This window comes from Thunnus maccoyii, chromosome 14 (assembly GCF_910596095.1).
Source record: "Thunnus maccoyii chromosome 14, fThuMac1.1, whole genome shotgun sequence".
NCBI lineage: Eukaryota > Metazoa > Chordata > Actinopteri > Scombriformes > Scombridae > Thunnus > Thunnus maccoyii.
The window spans coordinates 25,523,889-25,542,914 of record NC_056546.1 but is presented as its reverse complement, the minus strand read 5'-3'; the positions used below and the strand labels follow the sequence as shown (position 1 = coordinate 25,542,914).

The 19,026-nt window shown below is 39.8% G+C and overlaps 1 protein-coding gene across 1 annotated transcript in view; it reads left to right on the top strand.

The window, feature by feature from the left end:
• Nucleotides 1-19,026, top strand: part of LOC121911885 (inositol polyphosphate-5-phosphatase A) — a 148,359-nt gene that overhangs the window by 31,664 nt on the left and 97,669 nt on the right. Inside the window, exon 2 of the mRNA XM_042433815.1 lies at nt 10,370-10,411. Within this exon, the coding sequence (XP_042289749.1) occupies nt 10,370-10,411 (42 nt within the window). The remainder of the gene's footprint in view (nt 1-10,369; nt 10,412-19,026) is intronic.

The window sequence follows — 19,026 nt, the reverse complement described above, 5'->3', positions numbered from 1 at the left end:
TAGAAGCTGCTCAGTACAACCACAGTGTGATCTGCTTGCCATTGAGCCGCTCCACTGGAGCAGTTGGGATTAAGGGCCTTGCTCAAGGGCACCTCAGTGGTGGCAACAAGGGAGGGGCAAGTGTTGCTTTTCCACTTTCCCCATCCATTATTTAAATGCATTGTAACCACAGTCAGACCACAACCTCTGTTCCTCATTTAGATGCAATTTTTTTCACAGCTGCTATAGGTGAATATTTGATAGTTTAAAGGTTGATTGTGAGTGGAGTATGACTTTAAGTGGCTCCTCCACAAAGGGCTTGACAAACCTCCAGTGGATTATTTTTAGGCGTCTTGTGATGACATGTCCTGATTTTTGTGGAGTGCTGCATGTGCCTGACCTTTTTTTATACACACACACACGCTTACATGTACTCTGCAGTGAAATTAAAATCTATATTGATTCTGACAACCTTGATATTGACGCTTGAATCATTTGCATCAATTGCAGTCGGCTTGGCTACATTATCTAATTCAACTTCTATTTCTTTAGTTAGCGCCACAGCAGCTGGGAAGCCAGTGGCCTGTGGTTTGGCACATTTTTGGTTTAGTGTGTGTCTATAAGTTGTGCAGTTCTGTTTTGATTTGCCACATTAACAACAACCCACATTTCATAGTACAGCACCTGGGTGTATGCATTATCATGCAATACCTGTGGGGTTGACATAGATGCAGCATGAGGAAACATTCATTTGCAGCATGCATGGATGTTATTGCAGTTTGAATCTACTGCTTTGTAACTCTGCAGTAATGGTTAACATTTGTTTGATAGGCACATTTTGACATCATTTTAAAGGCACTTACAGTTTATGTAATTCTTTGCAAATTTGATACATAAAGAATATAATTTAATGAAATGTTAGCGTTGAATGAAATGAATCTAAGCCCAGTAAATGAGAATAACATTGCATAAGATGTCCTTGCACCATCCGTCAAATTCTAACCTCGTACAGCGTACATGAGAGTTACACACATAAATGCTTAGTCACCCTCCCCCTCCCTTTCTTTAGTGCTTTCGCTGGAAATTGCCATATCTTCAAGGTTCCTGTTTGACATCCCACTAAAGAGGTAGTGAAGTACAGTACAGAAGCTCTCTGCATCATATTGTTGCAGGGAGTTTGCTGTCTGTGTTGAGTAACACATGGCAGAGGTGTGAGTGGGAGAGCTCACACTATTCTGTCAGTTCCCGGGCTTCCTTTAAGCCTAGCGTGTATTGCATGTGAACACTTTTCACTATTGAGTTTTACAGTGAGACGTAATTTATGAGATAATTATACTTGATTTTCATCTGCTTCTTATGAATAGTAAACTGTGAATGTGTACAGAAATGTTGTCTACTGTGATAGAAATGCCTGATGAAATGATTTATTTAGAAGTCTGAGCCTTTACTGTAAGTGTCCCTCTCAACAGATATCCATCCATCTAAAAGGTGTGTGAGCTTTTGAATGGTAGTGAGTGCACTGCAGTCTCACGCAGTGAGGAAAAGGCTTTCCAACCACACAGCTGTGGTTGCTCTGAGTGCTGTAATTTCCTGTTTTCTGATGACACTCAATCTACATAAATCCCAGCTGATTGCAGTCTTGATTCACACTAAAATGGGTGGGTGTGAGTGCATTTATATGAATACTACTTTTCTGATTTTCTTTGTTCACTATTGCACTGCTGCATCTTCCCTGCAGCTATGATTCTGTTTATGCTGAGCATATACTTTTTCTTTTTTTTTTGCACATAAGGTTTTGTGGTCTTGTGGTAAATGACTGTGAGCTGTTTTCTTAGTATGAAATTATTATTAGTAAAATGTACACCATCCAGCCTCTGTCAGCAGTCTATCCCTCTCAAAGCTCTCAGTACTTTATCCTCACCTGCACTTGTCCTCTGATTCCTCCTCATCCATCCTAGAGTGGCTGGTATGAAGCCCGTGTAATACAGTCAGAAAAAATGTATACATTTTTCTCCAGAATCTTTTTTTTTCATAGCAGGGTAGAAAAGCTTTTAACAAAACTTTGAGAAACAAGAACTCCATCATGCATTCTCTACAACATCATCTTTCTGTTCAGGGTCATGAGGGTGTGTAACCTTTCCCAGCATGCATTAGGTGAAAGGTACGTAAACATGCTCAGGAGTTCATTGCTACTAAAGAAGTGCATGAGAGAAATGATTGGTTGAGCAAAAAAGCTTAATGAAACAAACTGAAACCGATACTATATGACCTTATTTAGTCGTGGTTACTTACTAAATTAAAAATATCATGAGATAAACTTTGCATCAACATTCAGTGATCACACACTTGACATGCTGGTAAATGATGGGATGCAGCCAATGCTGAAAGTTTATTGGTGTGACATGATTGCAAATATCAAGCATATTTGATCTGGTTGGAAATTGCACCTGATATAGCTGCCTTCCTCAGGAACAGCGGTGGAGCTGATGTAAATGTATAGCTCATCTGAGACCAAACCAAAACTGTAAATTTAAAGTTTATAGTTAATATAGTTTTGAAAGAGTAACTTAACACCGGGCTGAAAAGCAGTGTTGCACTGCCCTGTATGGTTGAAAGTCCATTTTACCCCTGGGTGCTGGGTGTGGTTGATGTAGCTAAAGGTGTGCTCTGTTGTACTGGTCACCACCAGTCCCACCAGTAATGTCACAGTGTACTGACACCTATTCACCCATACCTTATTGGAGCTTGATGACATTTGCATATAAGCGTCTAAATTTTGAGGGTAGTACTGACATTGTTGTTTGAAAATCTGTCCAACTCTCCTCCATACCAGTCTAAAGGCTGGGGTATGCTTCAAATGAACTAGTTTGTTCAAAGTGTTGTCTGACCATGTCTAAAAGACAAATAGTCCATAGCTGTTCCAAAGACCAAACTCTTAAGGCGGGGTGAAAAGCCTGTTGAAGGACGAAATGCGATAATTGTTCAATTGGGGATAACGACGAACATTTTCAGTCTGTCTGCAAAGACGATCATGGTGTTGCACACGGCTGTACACATGAACAGAAGTAGTTTTGTGAAGAATGACAAAAAGTTTGCTTGTTTGTTTCTGAAAGTTGAACAAATTATAGGATGCAGCCCTCCTAATTCTGATGTATAGACGGTGTGGGCAAAGGGGGGGATTTCAAACACTTTTAGATCCAACAAGCACTACTGATGGCTTGACCCTCCTTCGTACCTTATCCTCCACAAGGGTAAAGACATGTCTCGGGAGCAAGGTCTAATTCAGTGTTTTCTTAATGTGGCTTTGCTCTAATTAATTCCATAATGAGCCTCTTTGATGTGGAGTTACATAAAACACTGAAGGGACGCACCTCTGCGTCATCCAGCCACCGCAGAGCAACTGTGAAGCACAGTTGTTAGGGAAAGTGACATCGGCAGGAACCTGTTGGCGGACACTGGGCCAGCCAATTGGCCGATTCCCCTGCTGATTCTCCAGCTGCTCTCCTTCCTCCCATCCCCTCCCGCAGTCGATGGCCTCCATCTAGGCAGGGTATTTTTAGGCAGCTGCCTGCTCCCCTGAAAGCCAATAACCTCCTTTCTAACAGTCTGTCAACACACATAACACACACGCTGCCCATGCACAAGAGCTGTGCCACTAGGGTCGAAGAAAAACAGGGCTTTGATGTGAAAGGCCTCTGCACACTGCCACTGCTACACTTTAACATCTGTATTTAAGTATTTGTTTGTGATCTAGCAGCTGGCAGCTTTTCATTGTTATTAGTCAGGTTGTTTGCGTTGTTTACACGGAAATAAAATCCTATTATTAAGAGATAATGGCTATAATTGAGTTGGTTTGGAACAATATCACAGGTTTGTAGGGAGTCTCTATAAAAAGATTTTTTTGTGAGTGATGGCGGTTTGGAGAAACATTCCAAGCCTTCCTAGTAGTCAAAGCTGTCACTGGTTTATTCTCTCATTTTGAAAGGCAAATGAGGTGGTTATGATTTGAAAGAAAGGTTGTGTATCTTCTTATAATGCCTAGCTCATAGTTTGTCTACTCAGTTTGGACACGACTCACTGAATATGTGCTTAAAAGGATGCTTTTCATTCGGTTCTCTGAAAGGTCATCCTGGCAGTTATTTTGCATATCCAACTTGACATGGATGGCTTCAAAACAAAACAATTTGAGACTATGCTGAATTTGCAGTGCATGGCACTAATGCAAGTTTTGCTACCACTGGGCAACTAGGTGCAACAATTGTGATGTTTGGGCTCCGACAAATATAATCTTCCTACATAATTGAAATATTTGCCATTCACACTACTGCCTTCACGCTGCTAAAATGGAAAAGGTATTAGGGTTGAGTATGACTCTGCTGACTTTACAAATTTAACAGTAAAGAGCTGTGGTAGCACTTTTTTTTTTTTTTTAAAACTAAGAAATACTTTTACACCTTAGTTACACGTTGGGGATCACCAAAGTCTGTAGGATACATCCTCTGGGGAACATGAATGTCTGTACATAATTTCAATTGTTGTCGAGATATTTCAGTGTGGATCAAAGCGTCATATCACTTGATTAAATGGTCACCAAAACTTTCACCTTTTACAGCGGGTTAAGAAGTTACCATGTAATGTAATTTTAATAATAGCTCTTGCGATTTGAAAATTGTATTAATTCAGTTTGTGATTTTAATATGAAATCAACCAACCATTCAGCTTCCTACCCATGGCTTTGTTTTGTGTAGTATTCAATATTGGCACAAAATGTCTACTGTCAGCATATTCCATTCAGATACGTCCTGTATCAGCCCACATCATTCACACCAGTGTGTCAGCCACCGCGGATAAAAGCATCCACCACCTGGCACATGCATGTTACATTTAAGATGTCCTTCAAAGAAACTCGAACACATGTAGAGACGGTTGTTCTATTTTCAGTCGCTTCCCCACAAGCATTTCTTTTGAAATTATCCAGTGCTGTCTGCCTGCAGTCCCAAACGGGCCTGGAGAGAACCACATTAGAGCTGCACTGTACCTTGGCTTGTAAGTTGTACGTCAAATGCAGCTTTTTTTTCTGCGGTAGACCTGTGTGTGTCTAGTATTAGTGCCAGGTGTAACCAAGCAACTGTTGCTTTTTTAAGACACCTCATTTCCACTCCTGTATTTTCAATTATAGAGGTTGCACGCTACAGAGCAAAGTTTTTCTTGAACTGTATTTCTCTTACCCCATGCTGACCCGCAGCTCTGGTCTGAGAAAGTGAGAGCTGGGCACGCTTGTTGGGAATGGGAGAATAGCACATTTGTTAAGGATGAAGCAAAATAACAACCAGAGAAGACGGGGAGGATGGACAAACGTAGGGATCAGCAGAAGCTAATGAAAATAATAATATTGAAGTTGAAATGGAGGCCAAGAGAAAACAGCATGAGGATTACTGAGTATGAGGAGTAGGAGGAGAAGGAGGAAACTCATGTGGTGGCCATGTGTTCCCAGCAGATCGCCACAGGGGTCTTTAACGGGGCGGCCCTTTGACGTAATATCCCCACCAATCTCAGTTTAAATGGCCTTCTGTAATACCACGCTGGGCTTGGGGAATGCTGCAACACCATCAGCTAAAGGATGCATCATTGAGGAGCCACAAAGGGATAACAGTGTGTGCACTTCAGGTCATGACCCCCGAGCATGAAATTGTTAGCATTTTGAGAGCAGACTACGAGCTGACAATATTCCTACAATGCTAGTTATACAGTTATCTTGTGAGAATAATTTTCTCAAAAACCTTTGCCACAAGTTTTAATTCATCACTTCCTCTGGGTAGAGGTCACCACACCTTACACAAGAATTACACTTTTGCAAATAAGGACAATTTACAAATAGTGAGGCCTAATTACAGAGAATAACACGTTGTCAACAACATGTTATTCTCTGTCGCTTTGTGGTTTAGGGGAACAAGTCAGTTAAGTAGAATCGCAAAAAAACATGATTTCTCACACACATCTGGTGCTGTGGAGTCATATCTTTACTTTTGCTTTTGCCTTGCCTTTCAAACTTAAGTAGTCCATCTTAATAGAATGGGACTGGTAACAATGCACTGATTACTTGGGATAATCCACATTTCGCTGTTTCAGTGGGACTATATATATAGTGGACAATAATTAACTCTATTGCATTGAGCAGTAGTAAGTTTCAGTGGCAGATACTGTATCATGTAACCTGAACACATAAGACTGAAACTATCTACATTGTTTGACACTATTAGGGGTAAGTTTGAAGATATTTATTTTTTGTGATAAGGGTGACCAGACCTTTTAAGATACATGTAGGTATATCAACTCAAAAATGTTGCAGCTTTAATGTTTTGTCTGAGGTCTTTCACATAGTAGAATGTAACTACTCTGTGTGATGCCGCATTTTGGAGAGCATGACCAGCTACAGTGCTTTGCATTTGCTTTGCTTTGCTTTGTTATTGGTTAAATTCAAAGATTGGGCATTTGCAATTTGGCAAATATCTTGTCACAAGATGATAAGTCATACTTACCCTCAGTCCCCACAGAAAGTAATGTGGCGTCCCAGTTAAAAGAAGAGCTGATCAGTTCAAAGTTGCCAGGTTTTATTGAGAGATCAAACTGAAAAGGTAAAGGTATCTTGTCATATTGAAATCCACTTTCCACTTTCCACTTTGTTTACAGCTCTATGTTGAATGCAATGGAAGTGATGTAAATTTAAAGAAGTCTTACCGAGTAGAGTTTGTGTTCAAAGCAAATTTGTTTGATTCTAACTCTTTGGCTGGTGGACTGTGGACAATTTTAAGATGCCTCTGTTTGGTCCATAGTCCAAACTTTACGGTCATGCTTATCAAACGGGCACGAACACTTAAGATCTACCTCTTGGCTACTGGGATTTAAAACAGATTTTCACTAAAAACCCGAGAAGAGTCTCTTAGTTCTCCACACTATCTGAAAAGTAGGCCATCGATTGAGAAAACAGAGGCATGGGTAAAGAAGAGAGAGGAGGTGGAGAGAACTAAGCGAGTGAAATTGCCAGTGGAAAGAGGAGGTGTATGTGGAGGAGAGGCTGGGGAGGGTATGGGTTTATTTTTACCTCTCTGCCAGTATAGCCCCACTTTCTAATTAACTGCAAATTAACTTCTGATGAGCTGAGGGCGATGACAAAGTGCTGCGGCTACGGATATAGCTCACTGACAAGAAGCCTTGGTCTGTGCTCCCTTCCTGCTATTAGCCTACTTTCTCTACAGGGCACTGGGTCTCTAAGGGCCCCGCTGGTCCTCATCTGAGCCACCCTGGCAAGGTCAACATCTGTCTCCTAGAATGGCAGCACATCAGAGTCGGGTCAACCTAAATCTGAACACTCTAGAAAGCTCTGGATGCATTTCTACCAAGCTGCTGTTTTCTTTCTGCTTCACGTCGAGTTGATCTAGGACATGTATTCCCCAGATGAGATACTTTTAAGATTTGTTTATAAAAGTGTTAACAGTATGGTTTTATTGCCTCAATACCGCAGTCACCCCACCGCTGTGTTGGTTCATGCAGGGTCCACTCGTGCACTTGCAGTGAGATTTTTTTTTTTTTTAAAGACACTGTATGTAGAGAAATCTGTCGCACTTGCACCCTGCACTGCTGAGTGTCTGTGTGATGTGAGTGTGATACACAGGAAACCTTTGAAATTGCAGAGAGTGCAGCTAACAGTGGTCCTAGGAGAAACAACCGATGGAAAGAGCTAAAAATATCCGGATGATTCGTCAAGGGCTGTGATGTTACTGTATGGTACGATCACTGGGATCCCACACTTCATAGGATTAGGATCAAAACTTGAAATGTGCACAGAATCATATTTGTGGTTTCGGTGAACCACTTGCCAATAAGCCCTGCAACTCAAACACACAACCTCTACATGTACCGAGCCATAAAACAGGAACACCCATCAGTCTGACCTGTCAAATGTAAACTTCTGACTGGTCGGCTCTTTACAACATTAACAGAGATGGTCAGATGGCAAATCTCTGGTTTGAGCCTTTCTGTTCCTCTGTGTGCCTGTCTCCGTCTCGCTCTCTTTTTCTCTTCCTCTGTCCATGTGACTAATGACAAGGTCCAGTGCTTATGTCCTTATATAGACCTATGCTCTGTCTGATCTGGCTGAGGCTGGGACGATGGTGCACACACACACACACACACACACACACACACTTGCTATGTCTTGAGACATTTAGGTGCCCCTGGAAATGTCAGCATATATCAGGGATAAGCTCCTGACCACATTTATTAATGTGTCAGTATAGTAGTGTTTTATCTGTGGAGATACAGGTGTGCTATGTTTAGGTCACTCTCATACATTCTGGACTTATGAGGAATAATGTGCACTTCATTCTTGCTTTCTAAAACAAATGTCTGCAGTTAATTCCTTCTTTGATGTTGAAGGGATGGTTCAACATTTTAAGAATTGCTTTTTCTTTACTAGAGTTAGATGAGAAGATTGATACCACTAGTGTCTGTGCTTTAACTGCAGATCTAGATCATTTAGTTTATCTTAGCTTAGCTTAGCTTGAAGACTGGAAGCAGGGGGGGGGGGGAAACGGCTATTAACTATGAGTCACTGATATCGTATTTTATTTGTACACAAACAAAAATGTGACAATGGAATTTTGGGTTTTAGGGGGAGTTACATGCTATAATGAGTAACGCCTGGGTGCAGTGAATTCCTGGAGTTTTTTTTCACAGTGAGGTTGCCTGGCAACCAGCAGTATAGCTGGAGATGCTGTGCACAGACGTGTCGGGTGAACAGATACACTGTTGTTCAGCAAGATAATGTTACAGTTTGTAACTTCCCCTAAAACCACAAATTGCTGTTTTTTTTTTTTTTTACACAACTGCTTGTATACTGTTTACACAGACTGCTTTAGATACACTTTTGAACTTTTGCTATCTGTTTTCTCTCTTCTTTCAGTCTTAAACACCTCTCAGCTCAGCTTCAATAATTCACACACACACCCAGAGTGGTGTCAATCTTCTCAACTAACGTTCACTTTATTTTTTTACTTTCCGTTTTTCTGGAACATACCTTGACTAGTTGATGTTAGTGTGACTTAGTGTGACCAGCTTTGCAGATTTTCACATCTTGTAATGTTGCATTAATGTTGCATTTTCATACTTTTCCCCTCATTAAGTCTATTTACCTTAGACAGAGGACAATAGTGCTACTTTTTGGGCTGCTGACATTTCAGATCAGTTATCAGTGGTTTGTCAGGCTTATAAGGCCTTTTCACCCTTACTTGGGAGGTTTTGAGTGATTTCCAAAGTAAATCAATGATTCATATGCTCACTTGTATACAATTAATGTTGGTCATCTATGTAGAGACATATTCATGTTTACGAGGATTTGATTCCTCAGTGCTAAACAGAGTATAACTACCAAGTGCACTACAATGAGAATAAAATTTGATAGTTGATATAAGTCACGTAAGTACCGTAAAATGTTTTTATATAAAGTTGTCATGGCAATCAGGTATTTGATATGCGTTGTGCCTTGATGCCATCCAAGGATGCATCTATGTCTGTAATATATTAGGGCTTTGTTACAGATACCAACAGAGCCTGCACATCCCCTTGCGTATTCTTATTATAGGCTAGTTTTATTAGGACAAACTTCCCAATACACACACAAACACAGGCGCACACACACACACACACACACACACACACACACACACACACACACACATACACCAGTCGTTCATCCGACCTAGTTATCGACATAGGGAGATCTCTCCTTAAATGGTAGACTGCCCAGGGCCCTGTCTCTGTTTCCACCGCACAAACTAAATGAAGTCCAGGCCTGGGAATAGCCTTTTAAAGCGGAGGAGAGAGAGAGAGAGAGAGAGAGAGAGAGACAGAGAGAGAGAGGGGGAATGGCAGATACAGACAGAGCAAAAAAAGGTAAAAGAAAGAGAAAGACAAGGCGAGAGATTTGTCGATGCCCTGTAGCATGTGACTGGTGACCCTGAGAGGAAGATCCTGTTAGTGGAGGAAGGCAACTTCCTGTCAGAAGATGCATATAATAGGTACATACGTACATATAGGGTATATGTATTTCTCTAATCTGAATCTCTATTTACCATCTCTGACTCATAGACCAAAGTGAGAGAAAGTCAGGGTTAGGTCTAACAGGTTTGTAGATAACTCATATCTGCTTTAACCAGAATGAAGGAAATCTTAAGACACTACCCAGAAGTCTAGTAGGTATAGAAGGTTTTTTTTTTCTCACCTGACCCACCTGAAACTTGAAAAAACACACATTTTGCCCCTGATCAACGATATTGTAAGAGAAATCCTTAATGATGTCACTAATGGCTTTTTTTTTCTCTTTTCTTTGCAGCCTGAAAATCTACAGAAAACATGGCTGAGGGAGTTTTACCAGGTAAGTGATACTGTATCCAGCCTCAAATATTATAATCATTTTAGTCCAGCTAGTAATAAATCACCGTTTGGAGTTGGGAGGTTCATTTTTTGTTGTTCTGTGGGGGTGTTTGAGGATCAGTTCACTGCTGCTGAAACGAGAAACTTTTGCTTTGCATAGTAAGGTGAAGTGAGGTGACTGAGCAGACGTATAAGATTCCTGGTAGCTGTGTCCTGCACTGATACATGTGCAGTAACTTAGGTTCTGGCTGCGGTTTTAGTACAATCATGTGTTTTGACGTCGTGCTGACGCAAACCTCGTTTTTCCCATTATTCTTTAAATTAATACATCTATGAATAATCTTTAAATAAATCTATTGGAAAAAAGTCGATTAATTTAGTTCAGTTGTAATTTACAAATGTAATTTCCTGTTTTTTACGGCATAGTTTGAGTGTTTGAGTGTTGATTTTGTTCTGAAACAATCCAGACTTTGTGTTATACTACAGTTTTTACTATTTCAGCATCTGTTATTATAATTTGTAATCTCCTTATTTTTCCACATCATTCGATCCAATTTCCTACATTAGCAGTACAATGGATGTGCATTGAATGAACAAGGCAGCCATGTGTTTCTATAGTTTGAAGTGCTCTCATGGGACTGTGACCACAACCTTGAGGCTAGTCCACGTGATTATAAGTTCTGTAGATTGAAGTCAAGTGAAGGCATGAGTCTCCTCTTTTGTGCAAAGATCTACATGGACTGTGACTATTGTGACTTTCTTTTTGAGCAGCAGCCCTCACTTATTCTAATCTTTTCATCATCAACCGATCCTGTCTTTTTAAAAATCTTGCAGACTAATGTCGGGTTAAGCAGCTGTGACCTTATTCACCATATTTTCCCTCCTCTACATGCATTGTTTTTCAGAAAGCAAAAGCTCAAGCTCAGTCATGTTTCATATCTTACCTTTTCATCTACATAGGAACCCCTGACTAACCACAACTCTTTCCACTGGGGTAAGGGAAGTGAGGCAGCTCAAACTCTAACTGCTGTCTGAAAGTGCTGCTGAAAGTGAGAGACAGAGAGAGTGAAGACAAAGAAAACAGTTTTTGTTTTGTTTTTAGTTTTGAAATATAACCAAACTTCTTCTTAACAACTTTTTCTGGAGAAGTGAATGCAGAATATATATATATATATATTCTGCAAGATGTTTCCATTGCAGTGCCACCTCCAGAGGGCATATTTATGCAGACTGGAGTAGTTCAAGCCGACTGATGCTGAAATAAATTTAACTAAGAATATATAACTGGTGTACTTATCTGACCAAAATCACAATTATCAAAAAGAAGAGTTTCAAGTTTGACATGTTTTTCCGCAGTTTATAGTGCCCCCACATTAGTGTTTTCCATTAAGTGTGAACTTCTGGTCCCAGTGACAGTTGTTGCATTTGGACAATATATTATATTTCTTCAAGTCCAGCGATCACACAAGCAGTTAACCAGCTGGAGAGGAATGTTTTTAGCCATTGCTTAGCCTCATATATGATTTGGATAGAGCTGCAAGGATTAGTCGATTCATTGATTAGTCCATAGACAGAAAATTAATGTCTTAACTATTTTGATAATCATATTGGAGACTGTTGGATGGGACAAAACAATATATTTTAGGTTGCATCTTAGGCTTTGGGAAACAGCAATCAACACTTTTCACTATTTTCTGACATTTAATAGACCAAACAACTAACGGATTAATCAATACTGAAAATAATTGTTAGTTGCAGCCCTAGAGTTACTCCATGACGCAGCATGTTGGTTACGCCATGTCATGATTCAAGTCAGCGGTTAATATAACACAGTAATACCAGTTGCTGTGAGTTTTGACAGTCTTCTCATGTCAGTAAGAAAGACTGCTGATGGAAGCTACTCTCCTTCCTTGCATCAGCAGGTGTTGCAATAACACGATCAAAAAGTAACATCTAGCAGGAACCAGCGCTAACATCATCATATCGTTATCATATACAAAGTTAAAAGCATGATTAGTCCTCTCACAGGGACAGATGTCTCTTACCACTAATGCCACATGTGCTTGTTGAAACAGGCATCAATGGGGCGATGGTGTTCACTAGTCAGTAGCACAGCATGTAGCACAAATGTGTCAGAAAACAGTTTATCCACTTTTGAAAAAAAAAAAAATGCATGGAAAATTGCTTCAGGATCACTATAGTTTATATTTCCTAACACAAAAAATAAGGAGAATTCAAATTTCATTTCAACTTTAAAAAAAAAAAGAAAAGAAAGAAGAGTATCAATCACGCCGCCAGTATCAAACCTTCCGTGCAGATGTTGATACAAAGCCGTGAAAGTCAAAGGTGGTAACACTTGATAAATATAGAGACAGAGTGAGACAAAAAGAAAGTGACATAGAAACAACACAGATAATGAAAGACACGCAAGGAGAAACACACTGAGTAAGAAAGAGAAGATGAAACAGAGAATGAAATTAACTTTATCTCCAAATTCATCAGCGGAGATGACCGGAATCGAGCAATTCTGAAAGTGTTTTCTCGACACTCCCGGCCTAAATAGCCCTGTATTGATTTGTGTGTCAGCAAATTGCAGCATATCGGTGCCAGCGCCAAGAGACATGAACGTCTGTAGCCTGATGATGCGGCGCCAAAGTTTGCTCTGCTATACAGGAACTTCAACATGCTATAGGTGAGAGAAAGGGGGATTTTGTTTTGGAGTGAGTAGAAATTCACTGCTCAGCATATAGAGGCAATGTAAATGTAAAGACACACAGTTTCACTCACAGACAAAACACTTAAGGGTGATTTTCTCACCAGGAAGTGGTTTAACTTACAGCAGCTATCCACCTGCAGCTTCATATTGTAGAAGTATCCTGTGAGAAGTGCATGTGACCCAGACATTTATGTTCCAATCACGACACTATTATTATCCTGAGCTGTAAGCATAATGGTGAATGAATGAATGAATGAATGAATGAATAAAAATATTTTCAGTGTAAGTTAGTGAAATAACTTCACATTGACCAACACTACAAGACTGGCTTTTTAGCTGTATAATGCTGTATGTTTTAGAGAAGTGTTGACTGTCAAATTAAAATAGTTTTGCATTTCATAAAGAGAGCTACATCTTTAAAGAAACAAAGCAGTACGAACATCTAACCGTCTGACCACCAATTACCACAAATGCTACTTCTCTGAGGGTATACTTTATATTACACAGTGTCAAGGATACACTGTATGTTCATAAACAGAGGCTATGTACTGACTCACACTGACAGCAAAGGTTTATATTTTAGGATGTTGCGTTATCTTGTTTCTTCACACCTCATTCATAATGCATAATAATGTTTTTTTGAGGAAATGTACTTTTGCGGGTAGAAGTCTAACATCCTTTTGTTTCAAGTGTTCCTAATATAAATGCAGAAAGCTATTCAGTGCAGAAATATTTTCATATATTTTAATATGCTTCAAGCTTGCATCGCCATTCTGAGTTTCTGCCTGTCAAAGCCTTTTTGCGTACCTTTTTCCTCCCGGTGCCTGCATTGGTGCAGATGTATTATTTGACTTCTCTGCACTGGACAGCTACCCTCCTTTTTTTTCTGCTACTGCTGACCGGTCCAGAAAGCCAAACCTTCCACCGCGTCTATGTGTACAGCTAATATAAATGCAACAGTGGCTGGTGAGTAGCTGGAAAAAGTGGTTAGTTCAGATCAGTATGTAAACCAAGTAAATAAATGACACCTCAAACACTGTTAAGAAAAACACACAATCCTATTTACTATTCCCAGGAACCGCTGGTCGATTGGTTGTGACAGAAAGTATTCTAGACTCACCCTGAACACACACACACACACACACGTACATACACACACTGCCTGACTGCGGCCATTCTGTTTGGCCTGAAGCGTATACAGGAACGCTGTCAGTCATAAATCCAAATATCGCCGCAAGGACATAGAAATTTATACTTGTAGCTTGAAAACATGATGTTCAGATGATTAGTTGACTTTATAACAGTATTTACTACATGTCAAATTACCTGATGAAGTGTTTTGAGGAAGACAATATGTATTCTAAGACCTGTTCAAATGCTGTTGCACGTAGGAGTAATGGATTTCCTCATATAAACTGAATGGACATGATACAGATTAAATGTGATCCCGGACTAATAACCACAAAATAAATATAGATGACATGATTAGATTCCCTGCTAATGACCAAACCAATATGTTCCATTAAGTGTTCTTCACATTACTTCAAATCAGCTGCAGTTAGTATCTTATTAAGAGCTGAAGCATATTGAGGCGGGCCTCATGACTCCATTCTTTCACTCAGCAGAAACTAAATTTAGCTGATATTTTGTATAGTGAAGGAAATACACTGAAGGAAGTCCCTGATCCTGATTCCATGTCATGTCATGCCGAGTATCTTTCTAATGCTGACTCCTCCACCTTAAAGTCGAACTCAAATTCGAATCCTCACTTTTTATGTAAGGAAAACTAAATTGTGATGTGGAGCTGAAACAGTTAGTTGATTAGCTGACTGACAGAATGACAATCTGCAATTATTTTGATAATCGATTAATCGTTGAAGTTATTTCACAGGCAGAAATCCCAAACGTTGTGATAAAATGTGATACTAAACTCAACTTTGAAGAACATGAAGACATCACCATATGTTCCAGGACATTGTGGTGGGAATTTTTCACCATGATGATTAATCAGTTAATTAAGAAACTAACAGTCACTTGTAGCCCTACGTTAATGATACCGCAGCTATTTTGCATATGTTCTCATTTTTTCAAAAGAGGATATTTATGTTAATTGAAACAAGATCTAAACTTTCAACCCGTGGGTGGACGTTTCCTACACAACTGATTGACTGATATCCGAAAGCTGGTGTTACTTGACGCTCTGTTGACTTCAGTGGTGCGCTTCAGACTGCAGAACGTCATACTGTCTAGCTCAAATTTTTATTTAAATGTGGTGTTTAAACACAGCGCATGTTATTAACTATTAGCAACATTTGGAAGGACTCATCATACTTTTAAAGTTTGTATTTCACTTGTAAAGTGGAAGTTTACAGCGGCCCCTCAGCTAATTAACTGCCTTTGTGGCCACTGGAATTAAAGCAATATTAACTAATCAGTTATAATATTTTCAGTCACAGCACATGCAGATATTGCACCAGTCAAATTATGGACATCATCACTGGTAGCAGATATTCACTCCTCCTGTAAAACACTAATGTAGGAGGTGCTTTAACTGAAAATAAAAAAACAAAACTTACATTTTTTTTTTTTTGGTCATAACGGTTTTTTTTTTTTTTTCTTCAACTGTTTTCGCCGTGAGGTTTAGAATGGATTTTTACAGCATCTCTGACAAGAAATACTGAAGTTCAAATGCAGGTCTGTCAACCAACAGCAGCACTTCAGAGTGGTAATTTCTACCAGAGAAATGCCTCAGAGAGAGAAATGATATGGTAGCTATATAATTTCCATACTGCTCTGTGATTTTTAATGAAGCACGGTTTACAAGCAGTATATTTGGAACACAAAAAAATGATCTGAACTGCATTAGGCTCCATCTTACCAATACCAATCAATTAAAATATGCCTCCGTTTCTGATACTGATCTTGCAGTCTAGTTTTGGGCCCTCACTTCCAGTTTTAATGGTTTTTATGATCGTTCTCAGGCCACCAAATCTATAGTAAATCACTCAGTGTTCCTCATAGTGTGGCAGGTAAAGACATACTCAGCTGCCAGACTGCAGCTCTCCATGTGATCTCCCAACAGGATCGGTATTTTATTTACGTCGGTCATGTGTTCAAATTCAGGATGTTTGTATTTGAATTTGGGGAAATATTTTGTTCGGACTGGCTGGAGTTTTGTGCATTCTGTTAGAAAGTGCAGCTCTGTCTTGACTTTGTCTTTTTGCACAGTTGGCAGAACGGCTGCTCTTTGGGGAGCCATGATTTTGTTGTGTTGGCCTGTGTCGATGGCCAGGCTGTACTCACTGACTCTGTACTTTGTTGACTGTCAGTCACTGTGGTCAGGTAGTCTGTCATGTACTGTCTATTTAGGGCCAGATAACATTGCATTTTGCTTTGTGTTTTGTTTGTTTGTTCCGATTGCTGACGTAGTTTTGTTTCTGTCGTGTTATAATTTGGTTGACTGTAATTGATTTGTTCTCAGACTGGTCCTGAGGCAGAACAGGGTTAGAAAATGAACTAAGCATCAGGACCAGCTGAGTGAAGGGACTCTTTTCTCTGCTCAGCTCTTGGCATTGCAGGGCTTTGTAGTGATAGGAGTGGGGGTCACTGTTTTATAGATGAAACCAGTATTTAGGCCTAATTGCTCTAGGGCCCAGGTCTGGCAGTACTGCTCTAGCAGGTCCAGGTTCTGCTGTAACCTCTGTTCTGTAGGAGACAGCAGAACCAGGTCATCTGCATAGAGCAGGAATTTGATCTGAGTCGTGTAGAGTGAGACCAGGTGCTGTTGATTTCTCTAGGATGGTGGCCAGTTCTTTAATATAGATGTTGACTAGAGTCAGACTCACACAGCAGCCTTGTCTCACTCCACGCGTCAGAGAGAAAAATGTCCTTTTGTTGCCAGTTTTTCTACCACACTTATTGTTTGTGTACATTGATTTAATTATTACACATGTTTTACCCAAATAGAATTGAATGCCTTTTTGAAATCTATGAAACATGTAAAGATTTTGTTATTATTTTGGTGAATATGTTTGTCAATTAAGGTGTGATACAAATCCAATATGACTTTTACTCAAGATACTGTGCTTGTAGGGATGTTTATGAGTCTTGAATTTATAATGCCACAGAGAACCTTCCCCACATTACTGTTGACACAGATGTCTTGGTAATTATTCCACTTGGTAGTCAAATTCATGTCCATGACCATGATTCCAGATGTCAGGGACGTAAACTATACTCAGATTCAAATTGAAGAGTTTCAGGATAGCCAATAGGAATTTTGCGCTTGTGTATTTCAGCATCTCATTCATGACGCTGTCAAGCCAGCTGGCTTTTTCTGGTTTTAGTGCACAGTAGTTTTTCTTTTAGTTCCTGCTCAGTAATGGGGGAGTCAGGGGAATCTGATTTTCTTTTATGGGCAATACTAGTTGATTTAATTTTGTTATTATTTGGTTTTGATTTGGGTCTGGTTTGGTTGGTAAAATTAAGCAATATTGCACTTGAGGGTGTGCTTCACCGTCATTGTTGGCACGATGCTTACGGAACTTGGCGCAAGCGCCTTGTTCCTGACCGCATCACACCCTCGAGTGTAATATTGCGATTATACAACATTTACCAACAAAATAAAAGATATAAACAAAATGTTTTCATATTGTGAGGCAGTTCTCTCTAAAAATAAAAAAAACTGTTTGCTTGTGTTATCTCCGTTTCCATGGAAATACATGGGATATGACTAAGACCTGGAAAACAATCACTCACGTCAGTAGACTCCTATGAAATGAAGCCTAGTTTACTACTCCAGCAAGTAGGCTGACCCTTAGTAACGACCTAGCAACAGACGTTTTCTAGTCCCTGCTGAGTCAACCAGCCAAGTTGAGTTAGAGATCGTGGGATTTCCCAAGCATATAAACACAAAACTCCTTTGCTAGCTCAGTCTTCGTGTAACTAAGATATCCACTGAAAAATTTTTTTTTTTCCATGGACAGATTTAGCTACTACGTCTACAAACTTCACAGACATTTTTAAGTTAGTGGCGCCATGTCACTGACTCACCGACACAGCTGATAGAGGATGCCAGTGTGGGAGCTGAGATATACTCTCAAGTGAAGGGAAAATGGCTAAGTTTTGCTGTGTATAGGGTTGCCGGGTAACGATAAAAGGGTGGAGAAAGGTTCGGGTTTTCCAGTGTGTGTGAGGGTGTGTGTGTGTAACTCATGCCACAGTCTCAGCGTTCAATCCAGTTGGGAAACCCCTTATCAGTTCAGTTCAATCCAGTTTCACAAATACAAAAGACAACTCAAAGTTCCGCTCCGGGTTTTCACCGCTAATCCCCCCACAAGACAAAACAAACCAAAGACACTAGCAAAGCAACACAGTACATAAAATAAACCCAGCAGAAACGTCAGATAGGTCGGACCACCATGTTTAACTATATATCTTCAAACGTTACAGTTACGACTGAAAATGAGAACAGAAAAAACAAGTTTGCCAAGTTCACATATCTCCACAATTCAAATCAACCACCAGTCGTCTACCCAGAAGTGACTGTTGTTCTTATCGCAATGTCACGGTCTGTACTTCTGATGAATGGTGGAGTAATGTTTTTAGTGACAAGGCTTTTTTCATTTGAGCATGGTTAGGTGTGCTGTCATGCTGATTTGGAGCATGTTCTAAACGTCTGTTGACCAATCGGATTGCTTGGTTGGAACTACGTGTTGTATAATTGTTGGTAGAAGTGTTTGGAAATGACTGACTCATATGTCTCCATTCTGTATTGCCAGTTCTATAGATTTGGATTTCTTAAGTTTATTTCATTTTTCCCCAAATCAGTTTGTGTTTATGGATTCCTCAATTAATGTCAGTAGTTTGTGTGTTTATTGTGCCTTTTTGATTCTGTGTGT